This window comes from Echeneis naucrates, chromosome 19 (genome assembly GCF_900963305.1).
Source record: "Echeneis naucrates chromosome 19, fEcheNa1.1, whole genome shotgun sequence".
Taxonomy (NCBI): domain Eukaryota; kingdom Metazoa; phylum Chordata; class Actinopteri; order Carangiformes; family Echeneidae; genus Echeneis; species Echeneis naucrates.
In genome coordinates, this window is record NC_042529.1 from 5,562,349 (window position 1) to 5,581,341 (window position 18,993).

General features: G+C 39.3%; 1 protein-coding gene across 1 annotated transcript; it reads left to right on the forward strand.

Annotated features, from left to right (window-relative positions):
* The first annotated feature begins 7 nt into the window (after positions 1-7).
* Positions 8-17,657, forward strand: LOC115059857 (poly(ADP-ribose) glycohydrolase). Its single transcript, XM_029527578.1, has 17 exons — positions 8-478; positions 584-663; positions 749-1,464; positions 1,730-1,852; positions 2,221-2,307; positions 2,442-2,516; positions 5,754-5,846; positions 6,548-6,702; positions 8,769-8,848; positions 8,957-9,017; positions 9,173-9,248; positions 10,554-10,701; positions 13,525-13,603; positions 13,735-13,843; positions 15,409-15,514; positions 16,595-16,723; positions 16,943-17,657. Exons 1-17 carry the CDS (start codon positions 360-362, stop codon positions 17,116-17,118), a joined length of 2,412 nt encoding a protein of 803 aa, XP_029383438.1. The 5' UTR covers positions 8-359; the 3' UTR covers positions 17,119-17,657.
* The last annotated feature ends 1,336 nt before the right edge of the window (positions 17,658-18,993 follow it).

Here is an 18,993-nt window from a genome sequence, read left to right on the forward strand (position 1 = left end):
GTTTTGTGGTTGAGCAGCGCCACAGTTGAATCTTAGCAAAACTCGTAAAGTGAATCTGGGCATTTTGTTACGTTGTCGTGTTTTACTTTCAACCTGTTTATATTCTAGGGCTCTCAGCCTACACAACACCTGCTCAAGTGCTTGCCTGAACCGGTTGTTTTCAAAACTACTGTACAACAATAGTTGCAGCTAGTTAGCATGTAGGCTTGTAAACTGTGGTTAGCTATCAGCTGCTACAAGTCATCATCATACTACTTAATTGAGTACTCAGCCAACGACTGTTAGTTAATTTCACAGCATTTAAAAAAATGAACATTTCGTCTCTGATGGAAGCACCATTATGTGCCTCTTTTAGATAAATGGTATCACGTATGGCGTCATATCATATTTTACGATTTGGTCAATTATTGAGAAAAAGACTGCCCAAGAGACAAGTCTGGACAAAAACTTCACTGGTGGTGTCAGCTCAAGTTATCTTGTGAGTATAGATGTACTGTCTTTTTTTTCTTAAACTTCTAAAACACAGGTCTCAGAAAAAAAAACGTGGACTACATTTAATGCGCTGCTTTCTTTTTTAATCTAGAATGACTGAATTTGAGCCCTTAGCAAAAAAACTAAAGGTTGAAAACAAAACCTCAAGGCTGCCTTCATCGTCTCTGCAAGGTAACTTGGTAAAAATCTAATTACAGTCTTGACTTTGTTATCACAGTTCTGTAAAACATTGTTTTTTCCCCCCTGTATTCTTCAGGCAGCTCCATATGTAAGAGTGGAGATAAGGAGATAGTAGATGAAGAAGAAAGGCAAAACAACACTGAGATGAAGGTGGCTATGCAGCCAAAGACGGCCACAGGTGGTTTACAACGAGTGAGGACAAACCTTTCTCATCAAAGAATCGGCACCAGAGAACAGCAGAAGTTCAAAAATACTCTTGACCAGTGGTTAGTTAAGCCTAGAAAAAATGCAAGTACAGATGAAGAAAATGTTCAAAGTTCCTCAGCTCATTCTCTGGACCGCCAATATGTTGAAAAACATACAGTCTCTGACACGGATGAAGAAACCCAACCCTTGCAACCACAAGACCTGGCAGAAGACAATCCTTTGTCACCAGCTTCCAAGGATTCTGATGGGAGCGCTCTTTTGCAGACGCTGTTATACGATGATGGTGGATTACAAAAGGAAGAAACTGAATCGTGTGCGGCAACTTCTGAGAGCTTTGCCAGGCATAATACCAAAATAACAGATTTCTTTTCTGGGACCTCATCACCTCATCCACCTTCGAGATGTGGAAAGCCAGATAAATGCCTGGAGAAACAAAAAGCAGACAAGGAAAGTTCATCAGGAAATATCAAGCCTGACATCAAATGGTTGGGGACGCCAATCCATGAACTGAAGAGGATGCCTGAATGTGGTCGACAGCTTCCTCCACTGAAAGATATTCCTGGTCAACACACTGTGATGATAAGGGTTTGAGCAGTTTTTTCTTTTTTCTACTCTTCACATCCTTTCTGTTAGTTACGTACAGATGTAGAACTCTCTGTAATTTTATTGGTCAACACAATTTTTTTTCCAGGTTTTTGGAAATGAGCAGTTTTTGGTCACATGTCTACATTTTTTTTATTATTATTCTTCAATTTGGTCACAAATTATAAATTTCTGCCAGTACAACTATTTGGTTCATATATTGTATCATGCATCAATGTCATTTCTTTTAATACACTCCCATTGACAGACAGACCTCCTTCATAAAAGTAAAGTTCCAGTTGCATATCCGACGTATTTTAAGGATGTCTGGGACAATGTCCATGTCAAGATGCCCTGTTCGAGTAGTAGCCTGTTTCCTGTCAAAGATGAGGTAAGGACTGACATTTTATAACCCTGCAAATACAGAAAAAGTTGCAGTCATGTATTATGTTTATAAAGGAACACAACTGGAATGTTGAAATGCATGATATTCTGCTGTTATTCTGTTAGTAGCACTGTTAAAGTATCACTTCAGGTCACACTGTCAAAAGGCTCTCCAAGTTCTTGTGCTTTTCTGTCCACTGATGTTATCATTTTTCAAAACAGCATTTCATGGTCTTTCTTTTAAATCTACACACATACATTAATAGAACCCAACGATGAGCAAATGATGGGACAGAAATGTTGTGGCTCCTTACTTAAATGAATGAAAAACTTATTATTCACCCTACAGACCTAACAGAAGTTCTGCTTCCACAGGAAACACAAGAACTGCAGAACAAGAGTCGTTGGGAGCTGATCAAGGAAACTTTAAACAAGAATTTTACAAGTCCACTTGAGATAAAGGCAAGTCTTACTCCTGATGATACATTATCTATAATAATTCTTGATCTCACTTTAAGCCACAAGATGGTGCCAAAACCCCAAAAGTTGGGAGATATACCATGTTTTTCAGAATTTGTTTTCATTTTTTGTTTCAGAATGCAATATTGAAATACAATGCCTCATACGCCCAGAAGTGGGATTTCACAGCATTAAAATTGTACTGCACTAAGGTAAGCAATGTAAATATTTCTATGATGATTGATCATGTTTATGTATATCTCAAAAGCCAGAAACATGTGAAGTCTCTGTTGGTTTTAAATATAACATCTTTGGAAGAATAATTAATTAATACTGGCATGCAAACATCTAAATGTAGATGTAACACATGTTGAAATGTGAGGATTAATTGTACAATAATTAAACATCAACTGTCCAATCATGACAGTTCACTGCTGAGCAGAAGGCATCATGAGCCAGTGCCACTCTTCTCAGCTTAAAGAAGGTGCAGATGGCTCATTAGTTTGTAATATTCACTTTGTGAGCCATACAAAATGTTTCATTTGACACCAGATTCAGTTTAGCTTTGCACAAACTTTTTATTTAAGTGGAAACTTGAATCAGTATTGATGGATGGGCCAAATAATTATGACTCCATGTGGAGAAATTAGTCATCACAAATGCGGAGACTATTTAGTATTGCAGTTTCTCTGGTGCTAAAAAACCCAGTCTTTAGCTCAGACAGTGCTTACAGTATAACTAGCCTGTTGCATGGAATGAGCACAGGTCAAAAATACTTATTTAGTTAATTTTTGTATGAGAAGATTTTGTGCAAATGTTTTAGGGCTTGTTCGCCCTCATCATTGAAAGAGTCTCAGGCTATCTGGACATGTGGCTGTTTGAAACACAGAGGTTCAAATTCTAGCGGTGTTCTTCCTCTCCTTAGGTAAGTAATTTATTTCACGGAACAAATAAACTTAGCCTGAGTTGCATCATGACGACCAGAGCACTGTTAGTCCACTGGTCATTGCTCAGAGTTGTTAGGGGCCATCCATCACCTAATATCCTGATGTACTCTGTGTAATCCTGCGTGGTGAATCAGGGAGGGTTATTCTATTGTCTGGCTCCTGAAGAAAATGATAATATTCCATTTGGAGAGATGGACCATGTTATGCCATAAGTGTTTTATTTAAGAAATTCTGTGCGTATAAGACTAGACAAATAGTAGCCATTATTCTTATAGTAAGGGAGCATTCATCCAATCAGTGCTTGATGGCATTGTGTGGACTACACCAGCCACAGGTTTTGTGATGTACATTTCAGGGAAAGAAAAAACACACGCAACCCCGGTGTGTCAAATGTGTTTCTGTCATTTTTGCACAAGAAAGGTAATGGATTTTGCAGGAGAATGTTGCAGCCCTTCAAAGGTAACATGGGACTCTCAAGATATAATTTAATCCTTTGGCAAAAGGTCACATTTAGTAACTTGTCAGAAATGAAAATGGCTGGCATTATATCCCAGAAAGTGCGCTACTCCAGCTCTATGCTGTTGGATTGTGTGCCATAAATCACATTACAATGAAAGTTTTATTAGATAAAATCTGTACATTTTAAAAGGCTTTAGCCATAGGCCATGCTTAGTTATTAAGGATGGATTAAGATTGTGCAAGGTCTACCGGAATAGCAAAATTAGATTTTTGTTGGACTGCAAATGGGCAGGTACAATCAAATGTGAAATAGAGCTGGTTAAGGTACCAATTAATTGCAGCTAATTGCATTAAACATTTTTTCACTAGCAGTTTTCATGATTGAAATGAGACTCTGTGTTGTAATTAATGAATGGTTCGGAATACCATGAAAACTTTCATATTATTGCATAGTTGCCCACAACTCCTCTGTAGCAAGGCTGTTGATTGCTTCTCTCCTTTACAGAGTTTATTCACGGCTTGAATGAGTAATCTGTGTTTTGTTTAAAATGCTGAGAGGCAGTATGAATTAAGCCAGCATTTATCCTGTAGTAAATAAAAGTGTGCCACTATAGACCACAGAACATCATATTGTTTTGTGTAACACGTGTAATTTAAAAAAAACAATTACCTTGAATTCTATATGTTTGATTCATTTCCAGTGCAATACAGGAGTTAAATGGAGGAACAGCAAACTATGCCATGTAAAATACCTAGCACTTTGCTTTTGTAATTTTCCTTGGAAATTCCAGGCTGGAGAAACTAGCAGGCCGGCTTTTGAGAGTCAGAGAAAAGTAAACATGAGTGGCATAGAATGACGGGCCTGGCAACTTCATTGAATATTCATCTCAGTGATCACATCTTATGAATAACTGAAAAGCTGTTGACAGACAGCATAATTTTTGTCTCTTTTCTCGCCAAGCCAGCACTCCATTTATGGTTATGAACACATACGTGTTTTATTTTTATATGGTCACACATCCACAGATGCAGCAAAGCAGATTGCTTTAATGGTCAGACGCTGTGTTAAATCTACATGGGAGCTCTGGTTTCTCACTGCCCACACCCTGACATCTTGCTTGATTACTTTGTCAGATTGGTGTGATGTACAGACCTGTATTAAGTCACACAGAGAGTTAGTTCAGTTGATTTGATTCACTGTCTTCTGCTGATTTAAAGAGCTCAGTTTATATTGCCTCAGCTATATCCACCGTCTTTCTGTCAACTACCTTCATTTATTACGCCCATAGGAGCAGTTTATGATGTCAACCAGGCCATTACTTATGACAGTGTTTAGTCAGGCTTCCTTTGCCATAATATAAATGTTGTAGTCTAAATCACCAGTCAAGGCTCCTTGTCCTGGGAACACACTGTCCTTTCAATTTCAAATGCTTGGCCATTTGCATCTATTCCAGGAAGACTGTTTAATCAGCTGGCGTGGTCTTGCAGTCTTGATGAAATTGCTTTGTGATTGATCATTCTGACATTTTGGAGCCAATATGGGTGTAAATACGGGTAGTAGAGCTTATTGTCTACAATATGTCAGTGCACCTACGCAGTGGTGTCATGGATGGTTGGTGTATCGCTTTGATATTTGGTTCTGGTGATATTATAGACGCACTCTTCTGTTAAAGCCAGATCTCTTTTGAAAAATACAAAGCCATGTGTGTCATGCTTCTTTTTAAAGGTCCAGTATGAGATAATAGCCTGATTTATAAAGGTTTCAATTTTTCTCCAGGTATTTATTTATAAAACATAATTTTTTTCAACATGGTAATTGGCCATTGATGATCTGTATTGTTTATTTTTTTTTATTAATATTTGGTTTTCTGTTAGATTGCACATTAAACCTCACATAGTGTCAATTCTCAACATTTTGATAAGAGCCAGAGCTGTTAATTTGATCTGTCCATCTCAAAATACTCAGCCCAAACAGCTAATGATGTCACAGCTGAGGTTTGTGGCAAAACAACAAACATAAACAGATCTCTTGCTCTCTCCAAGGTCCTGGAGCCTGATGCTGCTGAACATCTGTTTGGCTCCCTGCTGCCAGACATGGTGCAATTAGCACTGAGAGCATCTGAGCTCTGTACCAAGGTAACAGCCATCACTAACCAACAGACACAGACAGTGACTCACTGGCCTGTGACATAGTGGATCACTGCCGCAGTGTAACCCCAACGGTCATGACAGGACAAATAAGCTTGTGAAATAGTAGAAGAAATGGTGAGGTCAAGGTATATGGCTATTGATAGTCATTTATCAGATGATTTACTGCCCATTCGAGCTTATAAACTCTGCTTTGAAAGGTTTTTGTGCGTTCATTTGGCCAAAAATCCAATTATCCAAATGTTTGTGTGAAACGCATCTTTAGGCTGATTAACACTAAACAAGGTTCAAATAAGTACAAACATTTTAGAAAGAGTTTGGTGCAACAAATTGTCCATGCTTGTATGTGGTAATGTTGTAGACCACCAAAATGAAAGCGAAAATTTTATATTGTCTATGATAACATTAAGTAATAAATCAGTAAGCCATCATTATTGCGCTCTTTTTCCAAACATGGGACTGTTTGCATAGATGCAGTGTTTATTTATAAATGCAGCCCCTTTGCGTTTATGGTATGGATCACATGTAAGCAGGAATGGACCTTGATTATAATTATGATTGCTCCCTCAAAAGGCCCAGAGTGCTGAAAAATTATTACATTTATGCAACATACTTAAGTGTTTCATTTGGCAAATTGACAAAACTAATGATTTTGACCTTCCTCTGTTGCACTTGTGCTCCTCCTTTAGCCAATACCCCTCCTCAAGAGGGGCATGAACCACTCCATCACTATGTCTCAGGAGCAGGTGGCATGTCTGCTCGCCAACGCCTTCTTCTGCACCTTCCCGCGACGCAGCTCTCGAAAGACTGAGTACCGGAACTATCCAGACATCAACTTTGTCAGGTAAGGTTGGGATGTCTGACCTTTGCTTTTGATGGTGAATGTTCACAATCTAAATGATACCACTGTGACAGCTAGTTTTCATTTCCATGAGGGGGCACTACTGTATATGGTTTCTTCACTCACCATTTTATTTTCTGGCTGGATGTCACAGCAGGCAATATTTACAGTGCACATAGTTTTAATTACATGTATATTATCCAGACACAGTGATCGGCCTGTCCTCTGTACACACCTATCAGAAGGGTTTACCTGAAGTAAATAGACAATGATCCATGTGTTTTTATGGTGTAATTGTGATATCAAGCTCTTTCCATTAGCCCACTCCCACCCAAACGTTTTGGTTTAGCTTTAGGTTACTAACCAGCTTTTGAGTAGTTCACATTCACATCTGTTCTTTTTCATTTTTGTCCACTATTACAAACCGGAAGAAAGGAGGATTTGAATTTTTCTAGTGAAAAAGCTTGACTAAAAAGGTTGTTTGGGTCCTGTAATGCAAAATCAGTCTGCAGATCACTTCTCAGTCGTGTCCCCCCATCTCTGTTGGCATCACAGTGTAATTACCTAAATGGAGACAGGAATTCAATTAACATTGACTCAGATGGCTGCCTTTGACAATGGAGAAGGCCACTGGCTGTTTGGTAAAGGACTGTAAAGGGGTTCAATCACATCAGTATTTCTATCCCATAAAGGTTTTGCTTTGATTTAGAAGGAGTGAAAGTGGCCTCCTTTTTAACCCGTGGCTAAACACTTGTCCTGAATCACCAATTGGCTGTGAGAGGGATATTGAATGCTTTAAAAATTTCATTCATTTATTTCCTTATAATTACATTCTTATGTTTCATTATGCTCCTTTCTTTTTCTTCATTATCATTTCACAAGATATGTGCAGGGCAGTAAAAGAAAGTGAAAATAAATCTTTTATCAGCTGCTTTTCTTTTTTATTGGAGTGTAAATTTCTTATTTGCATTGAGATAATTGAAACTTTGTGGCAATAAAGAATTTTTTTGTTTGTTTGTTGGCTCTGTCATTGTTATTCAAACATTATGTCGTTTTACCAGTAAGTGCCATCAGCATAGATTTCTTGTGCTGATGATGCTGAAACCCAGCTGGTTTTCCTGCTGCAGTAACATATACCCTTTTTACTAAGTTACATCATAACTTTCTGCACATCTGTGGAGTGTATAGTGATGTTATATAATTCTGTATTAATACCATCAAGACCCACTGCGATTTATTCCTAAAAGCTGGCTTTTACCAGTACCTAGGTTATGCTTGCCCTGAAGTCCACAAAACATGTGATTGCTTCTAGGGGCCACATTTACAAACGAGAGAAATGAATGTGGGAGTTGACGTCAATGAATGAGATTCTCAGCTCCTGAAGGGCTGTCAGTGTATCAAGCTTTATAATTTTTTCATTTCACTCACATGTAATGACTTTCTTTGTTGTGGCTCGTGAGTGGAGCTCTTTATAAATTAACTTGAAAGAGGACGTTGGGCTTGATGCTTAAAAGTTGATTGAAATCCTCCAACTGCATCTCACCACAGCAGCGTCGCGTGTGCGTTTGTGTGTTACATTTCAGGCAAACTGACCTTTTGCCTCCCGAGGACTGTTGCTTAAAAGGGACACAGGGCTTCTTAATGTATCCTCAAGGAGGGAGGACGGTTTCCTCTCTGTGTTCCTTTTTTATGTGAGTGCTGTGAAGTGGCACATGAGTTTGGCTCTGTGATGGCAGGCCTGGGGCAACTGCATTGTCGTAACATTGAAGGAGCTCCTACATAATCGGCTAGTGACTGAAAGGGAAGCTGAGTGAGAGATGAACTAATTCATATCAAAAGTTAAAGCATGACTGAACTCACATGGCTAAAATAGAAGTCTTGTGTGTCTACGACACTGGTTATAGAGAGGCATTTTTCCTGGTCTTGGCTGTGTCTTTTGGAGTGTCAAACTTTAAAATTCATGATTTTCATTTTTATGAAAGGAACGAAAAATATGTTAGTTTTCTCTTTTTTTTTTTCCCCCCCCTTCATCAAGAATTTACTAAAATTTACAATGTTTCTCTTTACAGGTTGTTTGATGGGTCATCTTCAAGTAAGATTGAGAAGCTGAAAACCCTGATGTGCTATTTCAAAAGTGTGACTGAGCAGAGTAGGTGTTTGGATTTCGATTTCATAAGTTATTTGAGTAATACAGAATGGTACAACACCTTTTTGGTGTTAAATAAGATGCCAACATTGTGACACTTTTGCTTTTCAGAGCCTACTGGACTTGTAACATTCACACGAAAAAGTTTGCAGAGACCCCCTGATTGGAAGAGGTATAGTATATCGAATTAAAGAAGTAAAAATACATTACAAGAAAAAGTAGTAGAATGTTAATTGTTTCTGACGGCAGGATAAACCCAGTAAGCTGTTATTAACCAATTAATGAGCCATCATTAATAAATGGAAAACTACTTATTCTTTGTTTCAGCTCACAGACTCCTCTCACAAAGCTGCACATTACATGTGAAGGAACCATTGAGGATGATGGTTACGGGATGCTTCAGGTAAAATTCAGAGGAGGAGAAATGTTCTTTTTGATTTATGGAAAGACAAGATAATGGTGTGATTTGTGATTCAGATTATCTTTAAATTAATTTCCACTTCTGCTTTAAGAAGTTCTTATTTGGAGAAATGCTCCTTGTGCTTGGTTCCTGTCCTCTTCTGCCCCGAGCCACCTCATTGTGAAGTCTTTCACCCAGATTGCTTACTAGTGCTGAAAAGGCCTTTGAGGAAGCCTGTGACACGTTCAAGGGAGTGTGTGCTGGGACTGGGGTCGAGGCCTCTGAGCCTTCGCTGCTCAAAGTGTCGGCCATGCTCGCTGTTCACTGTCAGGATGGCCCGCTTTGCCTTTCACCTTTTGTTTGCTTCCAGTTGCCATAAGCTGACAGTTGATGTGCACACATGACCAGCTCCGTGGCACATTGCGGCCTGGATTGATGGATGCTCTGCTCTGGGTGTGTGTGTGGGGGGGGTGCGGGGTTGCTGACAGCCTGTCAAAGCAGACTTTGGATTCTGGCTTGTTGTCCTAGAGTTGAGTGACCAGTTTGGTGAGATCTACTCTTAGACTGCCGCACCCCGTTTTGCAGCCTCTTTCCCCAGTTGTGATGAGGTTTTTCTGGGTTTTGGGCTCATCTACGGGCCAGTGAGCAACAACTGTCAGTCCTGAAATTGGATTATTTATGTAAGTTTCACATGGTTGCTTTCTTACTAAAACAAGAAGTCGCTATGGCTAGGATGAAATGAAAAGGTTTTTGATTCTTTTCAATCGTAAACAAACCTAAATAAAGAAGTACATCAGTGTCACCCAAAGTGCAGCGCCCAACCAGGGAAGAAAGAAAGCAGCGATAGATAACACAGACATCAGTCAGCAGTCAATTTAGTGGCATGTTATGACTGGAGGGAAGCGCTTATTTTGGACTGCAGGCCTGCACTCTTGTTGTAATATTTGCTCCTGGCAGCAGAGCAGTGAAGTGCTGCGCCTGGGGAGAAATCATTTTGGCATGGGGGAGAGAGGTCTGAGTAATGTCGGCACCTCAGGCCACCTTCACAATCAGCTTGTCTGAGTTTCTGTCACAAATAAAAGAAAAGGGCTGTGAACCTTTCATGAGGTGTTTTCCTCAAGTTACAAATTTAAGAAAAATGTTTGGCTCAAATGGTTCATATCATTTAGATCACGTGCCGTTTTGTTTCATGGGAAACAATATGGGAACCATAAACATATATATATATATATATATGGGTGAAATTATTATGCACATATTGCAGGGATGCATTGTTCATGATTCTCATCCATTTGTCTTGATTTGCAGGTGGATTTTGCCAATCAGTTTGTGGGGGGAGGAGTCACAGGTTCTGGTCTCGTTCAAGAGGAAATCCGTTTTCTGATCAATCCTGAGCTCATTGTTTCTCGCCTCTTCACTGAAGCCCTGGATCATAATGAATGTTTGGTCATCACAGGTCAGTGATCAAAAATTCTCGCACACCTTGTTAAACCATAATTCCTCCTGAAAGAGTGCGGCTCTTTAATTATTCATGATTTAGTCCGTTAATCCAGATCAATGATGCCCCAGGTTCACTTTTCTCATGCTTGACCTACAATTTGACAGAAGAAACATAGTAATGTTTCTCGTCACACAGTATGGAGTACACATCGCACACCTTCAATTTACCCCATCCTGGGTCAGCAAGCAGCAAAAGGATGTTTGTGGCAATTGCCCTATTTTCTCTGCCTGTCCTTGTCACATGTTTCCTTTTGATTGGCTGTAAAGAGGCGAGTTGCCACAGTGGGGAGGAGGGGATTGGGCCTTAGTGATTTCTCTGTTGGGTGTTTCTGTTGAGTAATTCCCACTGATTGTGCTCCAGTATTGAGTGGTTGCACCAGACAAGGTTGGGACAGGCCAGCAGACCTACTAACAAGGGAGTCCCAGCAGGAGGGTGATGGCAGCTGTCTCTGTGTTGTTGTTTTTTTAGTAATCTTTTAAATGTAACATTTGCTTTCTTTATTATTTTGGCAGCTTGATTGTCTTAGATGAATATGCTAGGAAACCAGTGTTATGTATTATGGCACTAGTTTGTCAAAAATGAAGGATGTCTACACAAAATGTCACAAAATAAATAGACTTGGTGAGCCCCTAATATACATTATTCCTGACATTTACTAAATAAATGCATGCAAGAGAAATTGAGTCAGTGGATTTAAGCCCATGCCTCTTGAACAGTGAAATAAAAACAAACTACTTTTTGGCTACATAAACACACCATCTTCTTGGAGTTGCCCTAAATCAGCTGTCATCAGTAATTCTTTTTATGCTAACAATGGATCGAATTACCAAAGTTTCATTTTCATTTAGGTCTTTGTTCTGCGTAGCAATTTAGAGTCCCAATTGCCTTTTACATTAGTGGTAAATGGTATGGTACCTGTCTCCCATGTAAGATCAATGTCCTTATCATTGCACAGCATGTGGTTTGGGTCAGAACAGGAAGTGAGGCAATGGAGCCTCCACCCTCTTGATCCCCAATCACACTACTGTATCAGATATTCTTGTTTTGGCAGAGTCACCTTCAGACTTCTCATCGGCCATCTCTTTGCCTTCACTTACGCCACTTAACTTTATTACTCAGGACCAGAATTAATTATAGCTGGAAGACCTGCCCAAGGCCTGCTCCACTAATGGACTCTTCCATTCCATCATCTTTATTAAACCCTGGCCATACCTCTTGTCTGCCGTCCCCCGCATTGTAAAAGTCTGAGTCTTTGCTGCAATATGGCCATGTGGTAAATCATATTCCCCTGTGATACGTTTTGGCATACAGTAGAGAAGCTAATGGATCTTAGTTCTGCATTGAAATTTGCAAAAGTGCCCAGTCCTAATTTAATTTTCCTTGATTGCTAGGTATCTGGCTGTTGTTGGGGCGGTCAAGTTTATAAATAGTATCAAGGAGAAGTCATATGATTCATTGGTGGCTGCACTGACCAGAAAATACAGCGCAAGCTTAACATAAAAGTATTTCTGTTGGTGTTGCACAAAATCTTGCTTTGCCCTATTGATCTAAAAATACTCTTTAGAGACACCTATGGTGAACCCGTAGCTTCTTTTCTTTAACTAATTAAAAAAAAAAAAAAAAACTCCTTTCATCAATTTATAGCATTTAACAATACAAAGCACTTGCGTCATTATTTTGTTCATATCCAAACCATAACAGAACTAAAATGAGACATGCCTCTGACCTTTTATAGTCTCTGGTACACCACAAATATGAGACACAACATGATCTATTTACACATGAATGAAACAACCTTCAGGAACATTAAAAGTCATACCTACTGATCTTTATGTAAACTGTTTGTTATTGATAACTAAATTCTAATAACCAGAGCCATCTCTGCCTGGCCAAGATCGATCTACTCCCCATAACACATAATTTCTAAATGACAAATAGATTGCATGAAAGAAAGAAATTCAACGCATAATTTTTATTGTTCATGAAGGTTACTCCTTTCAAATGCAAATATGGTTGATCACAGAGGTTGATATTTTTGGAGAACCAGTAAATGTCAGGTGTATGCATAGTTTATACAAAGCCATATAGTTTGAAGGTAGTAGCATTATACTGTGGACTTTGAAACACAGCCAGAATGTTTGATCAATAAACTGCTGTATATATTTTGCGGGTAGCATGAGATTGATTTTTATATTTTTAAAGTGAGATGGACTCTGATGATTAGAGAAATCCCTGTCAAGTGGACAATGCTGTAGATGTTCCCTCATCCCTTGTGCACCTCTCAGTACCTGCTGACCAAGACCCTTCTACAAATCACTTGGTTTATTCCCTTTGCAGCATGAAGCAGCTCAGCAAGTGTTCTTGACAGCCATGTTCTAATGAGCACTAATGAATGAGTTAATTTGTGCCTCATTTGTTTGACTGCTGCTACCTTCTTACCTCCCTCTCCCCTTTTAACGGGTGATGAGTGTTCCCCTGTGGGCCACCCTGCGGTCAGCTGCGGCTTCTCTTGTTGCTTTCAGTGGGGGGCAATAACTTGACCATCCTCTTGTCAGAAGAGAGCGGGTCAGACTGCATTAGGCACATTCACGTCAGGAACACCCCCTGAAGACCTTCTTACTACAATAAATAATCAAACCATGTTGGATTGTGTATGAACATATTTTTTTTTTCATCATGTTTTTGCTGTTTAGTTTTTTTGCTAATCTGTTTTTGAGAATGTAATACATTTGTGTTTTGCACTGGATGGCAGTTTATATCTATTTTTGTCATTACCAGGTACACAACAGTACAGTAAATATACAGGCTATGCACAGACCTACCAATGGGGTGGCAAACACCAAGACACAACTCCAAGGTATTTATGGCATTCAAAATACTTAGATTGTAGCTTAATGCACGTTAACATTTTTAGCCCACTCTTAAAAAATCCAGTTGATCTGTTGTATGTACAGCAAAACTCATTTGTTTGTCATTGATTTGTTTCAGTGATGGCTGGCAGAGGAAATGCACAGAGATTGTGGCCATCGATGCGCTGCAGTTCAGGAGCTTTCTTGAACAGTTTAGCCCAGAGAGAATCAACCGAGAACTCAATAAGGTTATCTTGCAGTTTTCCTTTAATCTGTATATTTTTGTTTCTTTCTCCTGTTTGTCTTTTGCGGTTTCATTAGTCTGCATGACACAAAACATGATAACCTGGTTATGATGTTTGCCTTTGCGCCTTGAACAAGATCATACTAAGGTTTAGATGAAATCATCTGACATCGAATACAAAACATACTAGTTCTTTGGAAAAAAGGGTATTGTAGACAAATTTGTATAATTTATGCCATTGGAATTATGAGGGGAATCTATTTCTAGTCTTTGATGTTATACTTTGATCACGCATACATTTTTTTGTTTTTATTAAGTGTATTGCTGCAGAATTGTTATTTTAACTTTATTTGTCGTTTCACTTTGTGTTTGGTTTGCACACATTTAACGATTTCAGTGTGAATTCATTTAGCAGATAATCGGAGAACTGTCTCTTCACAAATGTCAGCTGAGATGACATTAACTGTTTGCTTTTCTCGCGATAAATATTTGAATTATAGATAAGTGTCATGTGTGTAATACAGACAAATGCATTGTCATTTATGCAGAGAATAAGCTTAATCTTATTTATTACACTGTCCATTAGGCAGAATTCATTTTAACCATTGAGCTCGGAGTGATGAATCGTAATTATAAAATTAATATCACATTGGTTTTTCTTTTTTTTTTTTTTTTTTATTATTATACGAATACCTCCATATGTAGTGTCCTCCCAGTCTAAGATGCACATTCATAATAGAAAATCAAGATGTTAATGTTGTCAAGTCTGCCATCAGAATGCATGGAAGAGTTTGACAGCTCTGACAGGGATGTGAAGAATGCGCCAACATGAAGATCAATCCTGTTTCGAATATTGTTTAGCTAACTGTCACATCTGCCCTTTCACAGGAAAAATTTATGACTGGTCAGGCAGAGAATGTGCTCTTGACTACTTCTTCAATGGGAAAACTAATGTCCAGAGCCCCCTCAGATCTTTTATTCTTCATAATGTAAAATGATTAACATGTAAAACTCACATCAGTTCCCCATTCATGGCTATAAGAGTGAGAGAAGAGGTCTGAAAATGACACAATGATAAAAATGTATGTTCTGTCAGGCCAATCAACCCATGTGTTCACTCACTGAATGCTGTGTCGAGCACAGGCCTGCAGGCAAATAGAATGACTGGTTCGCTTGTTTTCTACATATTCCATTTACATTTGATGGCATGGAGATGTTCTGTAGGCCCTTGTTCTCAGGAAATATACCAGTGATCTGGAACAGTGAAGGTTCCCATGATCTGAGGCTCATTAGAGCTGATCTGGGCAGCTCAGTCTCTACTCACCTGAGTGGCACGGCCTCGTGCCCACAGTTTGATCTAATGTCACCCCACGAAAATCAGATTCATTCACAGTTTTTATCACTGAGGGTCACTGTTTTGTTTTTTTGTTTTTTTTTATTAACTACATTTCAAAAATATTTTCTATGTAGAGAATAGTGAATGATTTTTGGGAATTCTAGTCCCTACATATCAAACTGTGTTTTTCTGTGTTTACATTTCCTTTCCTAATTTGCTGCCTTGTCATTTAGGCCTACTGTGGCTTTGCTCGCCCTGAGGAGCCTAGCCAAAACCTGTCGGCAGTGGCAACAGGAAACTGGGGCTGTGGAGTCTTTGGAGGTGACGCACGCCTTAAAGGTAAGCACTGACGTTACACTGTCGTCAGCAGAGCTTGTGGAAATCTTGTATGATTGTCTTTGTGCCCTTGGCAGTCTAAGCAGACTCTCCTCATGGTTGAAACGGAATAAATATCAGATTTAAAGGCTTCAGTAGATCAGTGTGGGCATCCATTTGTCTTCCGGTAATGCGTTCATTTACTTAAGGTCTCTTTGTCGCCTTCCTTCTATTGATCAACTGACAAAGTTAATATGTTTCATTAATAGTGAAATTGATCGCCTGCATGAGTCCATCAATCCGTTACAGCACTTTGTCTGAGCCTTGTATCACTGTCACTGAGCAGGGGGCTTAAGGAGAGTTTATTCTAACCGCTTGCAGTAATATCTCTGCTTTTCCCTTTCAATCTGATGTAGCGCTTCTGTGCTTGAAAGCTATGCATACATCCATACATATTTGTTAATTAGCTGAAGCGAGGTACAGCCTCCATAGGCACAATCACCTACTGTCTTCTTAATGACAAGCCTCCTGGGAAGAGCCTCTTAATTCAAATGCTGCTCTCCTCCTGGGTTTACCTTCTGTCACCTTACATAGTCTCTTTATTTTTCAATTGTCAGATAATTTTTGAGGTGAGTATTTGTTACGGAAGAGGGTAAAGAAACTGCTGAAGTGCAGACATATTCCGCTCAATGCTCCCTTGAAAATGTTGATTCAGTTTTCCTCATTAACTCACCACTGTCCCAACCTTCATTAATCAGCAGACACATTTCCAATCTCTTAAAATATTCACAGCTCTCAGGGGCCATACGTGGTCTCTCTATGCTACGAATCCAGAGATCTCAGTAGGGGGGAGATCTATTCCCCTGATTATTTACCTTTTACTGTACATGCCATACCAGTGTGGCTCACTTTTAATTCTAACATCAGCTGCTGGATGACTCCTCCAGCCTCTGTTTATTTAACCTTTGTCATTTCACAAATACAAAGCAAGTGTGCGAACTAAGTGAACGGTATAAATCATGTTTTAATGCAGTGAAGGCCAATCCCTCTACTGCATGGAGACAGATTTGGTGTCTAGTTTAACAAAGGCTTCTTTTCCTGCAGCTCTGCTCCAGATGTTGGCATCTGCTGAGGCGGCCCGAGATGTAGCCTATTTCACCTTTGGTGACAGCAAGCTCATGAAGGATGTTCACAACATGCACGCTTTCCTCACTCAGAACAATATTAGAGTCGGTAAGGCAACTTGTCTGTGTGCAACTGCTGATGTTGTGGTATAATGCTATGATGCTGGGAATAATTATTTTTTGTATTTTAATACAGCTTCCTCTCAGGGTTTGTTTTTTTTTTTTTTTTTGTTGTGAACTAATCACACAATGAAATGGCTAACTATACATGCTGATATCAGTCCACTGCAGGAGTTGGACATAAACAGTCTCCTTGTCTCCTTTACAGGGGAGGTGTATGATCTCCTGGGTCAGTACTACAGCACAGTGTGCAGGAGCTGCCTCAGTCGGTGCCCTGACGTCAGCCTGTATTCCTTCATCTACCAACAGGTCAGCTCCTCCCTGGTGCCTGACCAGTCCGACAGCCACTCGGCCAGACAACATGTCCCCACAGACTGCTGTTAAGGTCAGGTGGCTGATGAATCACCACGCTGCATCTTCAGAAAGCGATGCACTTACCGAATTACATTTTTCTCTGCATCAAGATTTACTTTTTATCTTAATGCTTCTGCGAGGCAAACGTTGAAATATCTACCAAACATGGTCTCCACCACTGCCAGCTGAAAGTGAAAATCTGGCACACAGATCCTGTGTGCCAGAAAAACAACCGACTTGCAGAAAGTGATAACTTAACGACCTTGTCTGTCGCTGCACTCCAAACTGTGATTATCCTGCCGCTGCTCGTAATATGCCAATAGATTGAGCTTCAGTATGGCGCAATGGTGGTTTTAATGGTGAGGCAAAGGTTGCCATCCATCTTCAGAGTTTGTCATGTTGCCTTTTTTACACCCACACATATCCAGCCTAATTGAATTGGCTGTCAGAAATCAAGTTAAAGGAAAAAAAATAACAAGAACAGGGTTTGGAAAGCTTGAAGCGGTCACCGAAAAGCAGTTTGATTTAAAAAAAAAAAAAAAAAAAAAGCAGCCTGGCTCTTTGTGAAATAATGTTTTCTGCATTGAAAGCAAAAATTTAGGTACACTTTTGAGGGGTTCAATGCATTTAAAAAATGTGCTTAAAATACAATGTGTTTGTGTGAAGTGAATCGGTTAACGAAGAATTTTTCCCGATAATTTTTATTTTATTTTATTTTTTTCGAAATCATCTTAATAAAAAGAAATTTGTTTTGAATTCATGTCATATACGTAATATTGCCTATGTTTTGTTCTGTTGCACCCTTTGACTGGAGCTACAAATGTCAGGAACACATCTCTGAACAATCAGTATGATGGCTTCCTGTCCCAATGGATTTTACTGGCTAAATGAGTTTCCATACAGCCTTGCCATTTATCTCTCTCCAGCTACTGTTTCACCCCTTCACTCATAGTTTAATAAGGTCATACCTTTTATATAAACTGTACATGACACCTCATTAAATAAAGAATAGGTAACAGAACAAAAGTCAGGCATTTGGGCTCCCGTATGACTTCTCTGTCTGTTGGATAAAACATAGTGCCACTTGCATTAAGAGGAAGCTGCTTGGCAGATAAACTCAGAAGTTTGACCTTTGACATTTTACTTGCAAGGTTGATGGCATGTGACACTTTCTCAAGTAACATGCATTTTTCATGTTATTTCAACGCATTTAAAATATTTTTGGTACACAGTTTATCTACAGGTATCAAACATTAAATGTATACTAACACAATATGACCAAATTGTACCACCCTGTTTGATACTGATTTAGTATTTTCATACGCCACCTGTTTGGTCATTTCTTTACAGATATAATTTAGCATTTCAGTGATGTATGTGTTTAAATTTTCCTCTGTGTAATTAACTAGTTACAGTAAATGCCTAATGAACCTAATGAACACTACAGATTATCCTGTCAGCAGGAATTTGTTGACTAAATATTTTTTTAGTTGAATGTTAAATGAGTTTTATGCCCACAGTATGGTGTACTGAATGGACTCCTGGGAGCCGGTAAGTGAATGAATGAATGAATGAATGAGGTGTAGGAGTCTCTGAGCTTGGTGCTGTCTGCCTTCATGGAATGAGGACCTGAGGTAGGGGGTCTCTCTTTGTAGCTTGCTGGGTTCAAAAAAGCCTTTGGTGGCATCTCTCTCGGGGGGATCCACCATGGACACACAGGGGTCTCCGACAGGATTGAAGCTTCTGCAGTGAACCTTGTGTGTCTTTGACCTTTTGGCTGTCATAAAGTCGTGAACATGAACTGTGTTTAGTTGTGTTAATATAACCACTCTACTGCAGTTTAGTAAAAGGGAAGTTAATCGAAAGTAAAAAATAAATAACCAATAATATGGCGGTGGTATTGAG

What these genes read in the sequence shown, in the direction of transcription:
- LOC115059857 (XM_029527578.1), top strand. Translation starts at nt 360, where the DNA reads ATGGTATCACGTATGGCGTCATATCATATTTTACGATTTGGTCAATTA. An exon ending in GTGTCAGCTCAAGTTATCTT is followed by an intron (nt 479 to 583) that starts GTGAGTATAGAT and finishes TTTTTAATCTAG; the next exon opens with AATGACTGAATTTGAGCCCT. An exon ending in CATCTGAGCTCTGTACCAAG is followed by an intron (nt 5,847 to 6,547) that starts GTAACAGCCATC and finishes CTCCTCCTTTAG; the next exon opens with CCAATACCCCTCCTCAAGAG.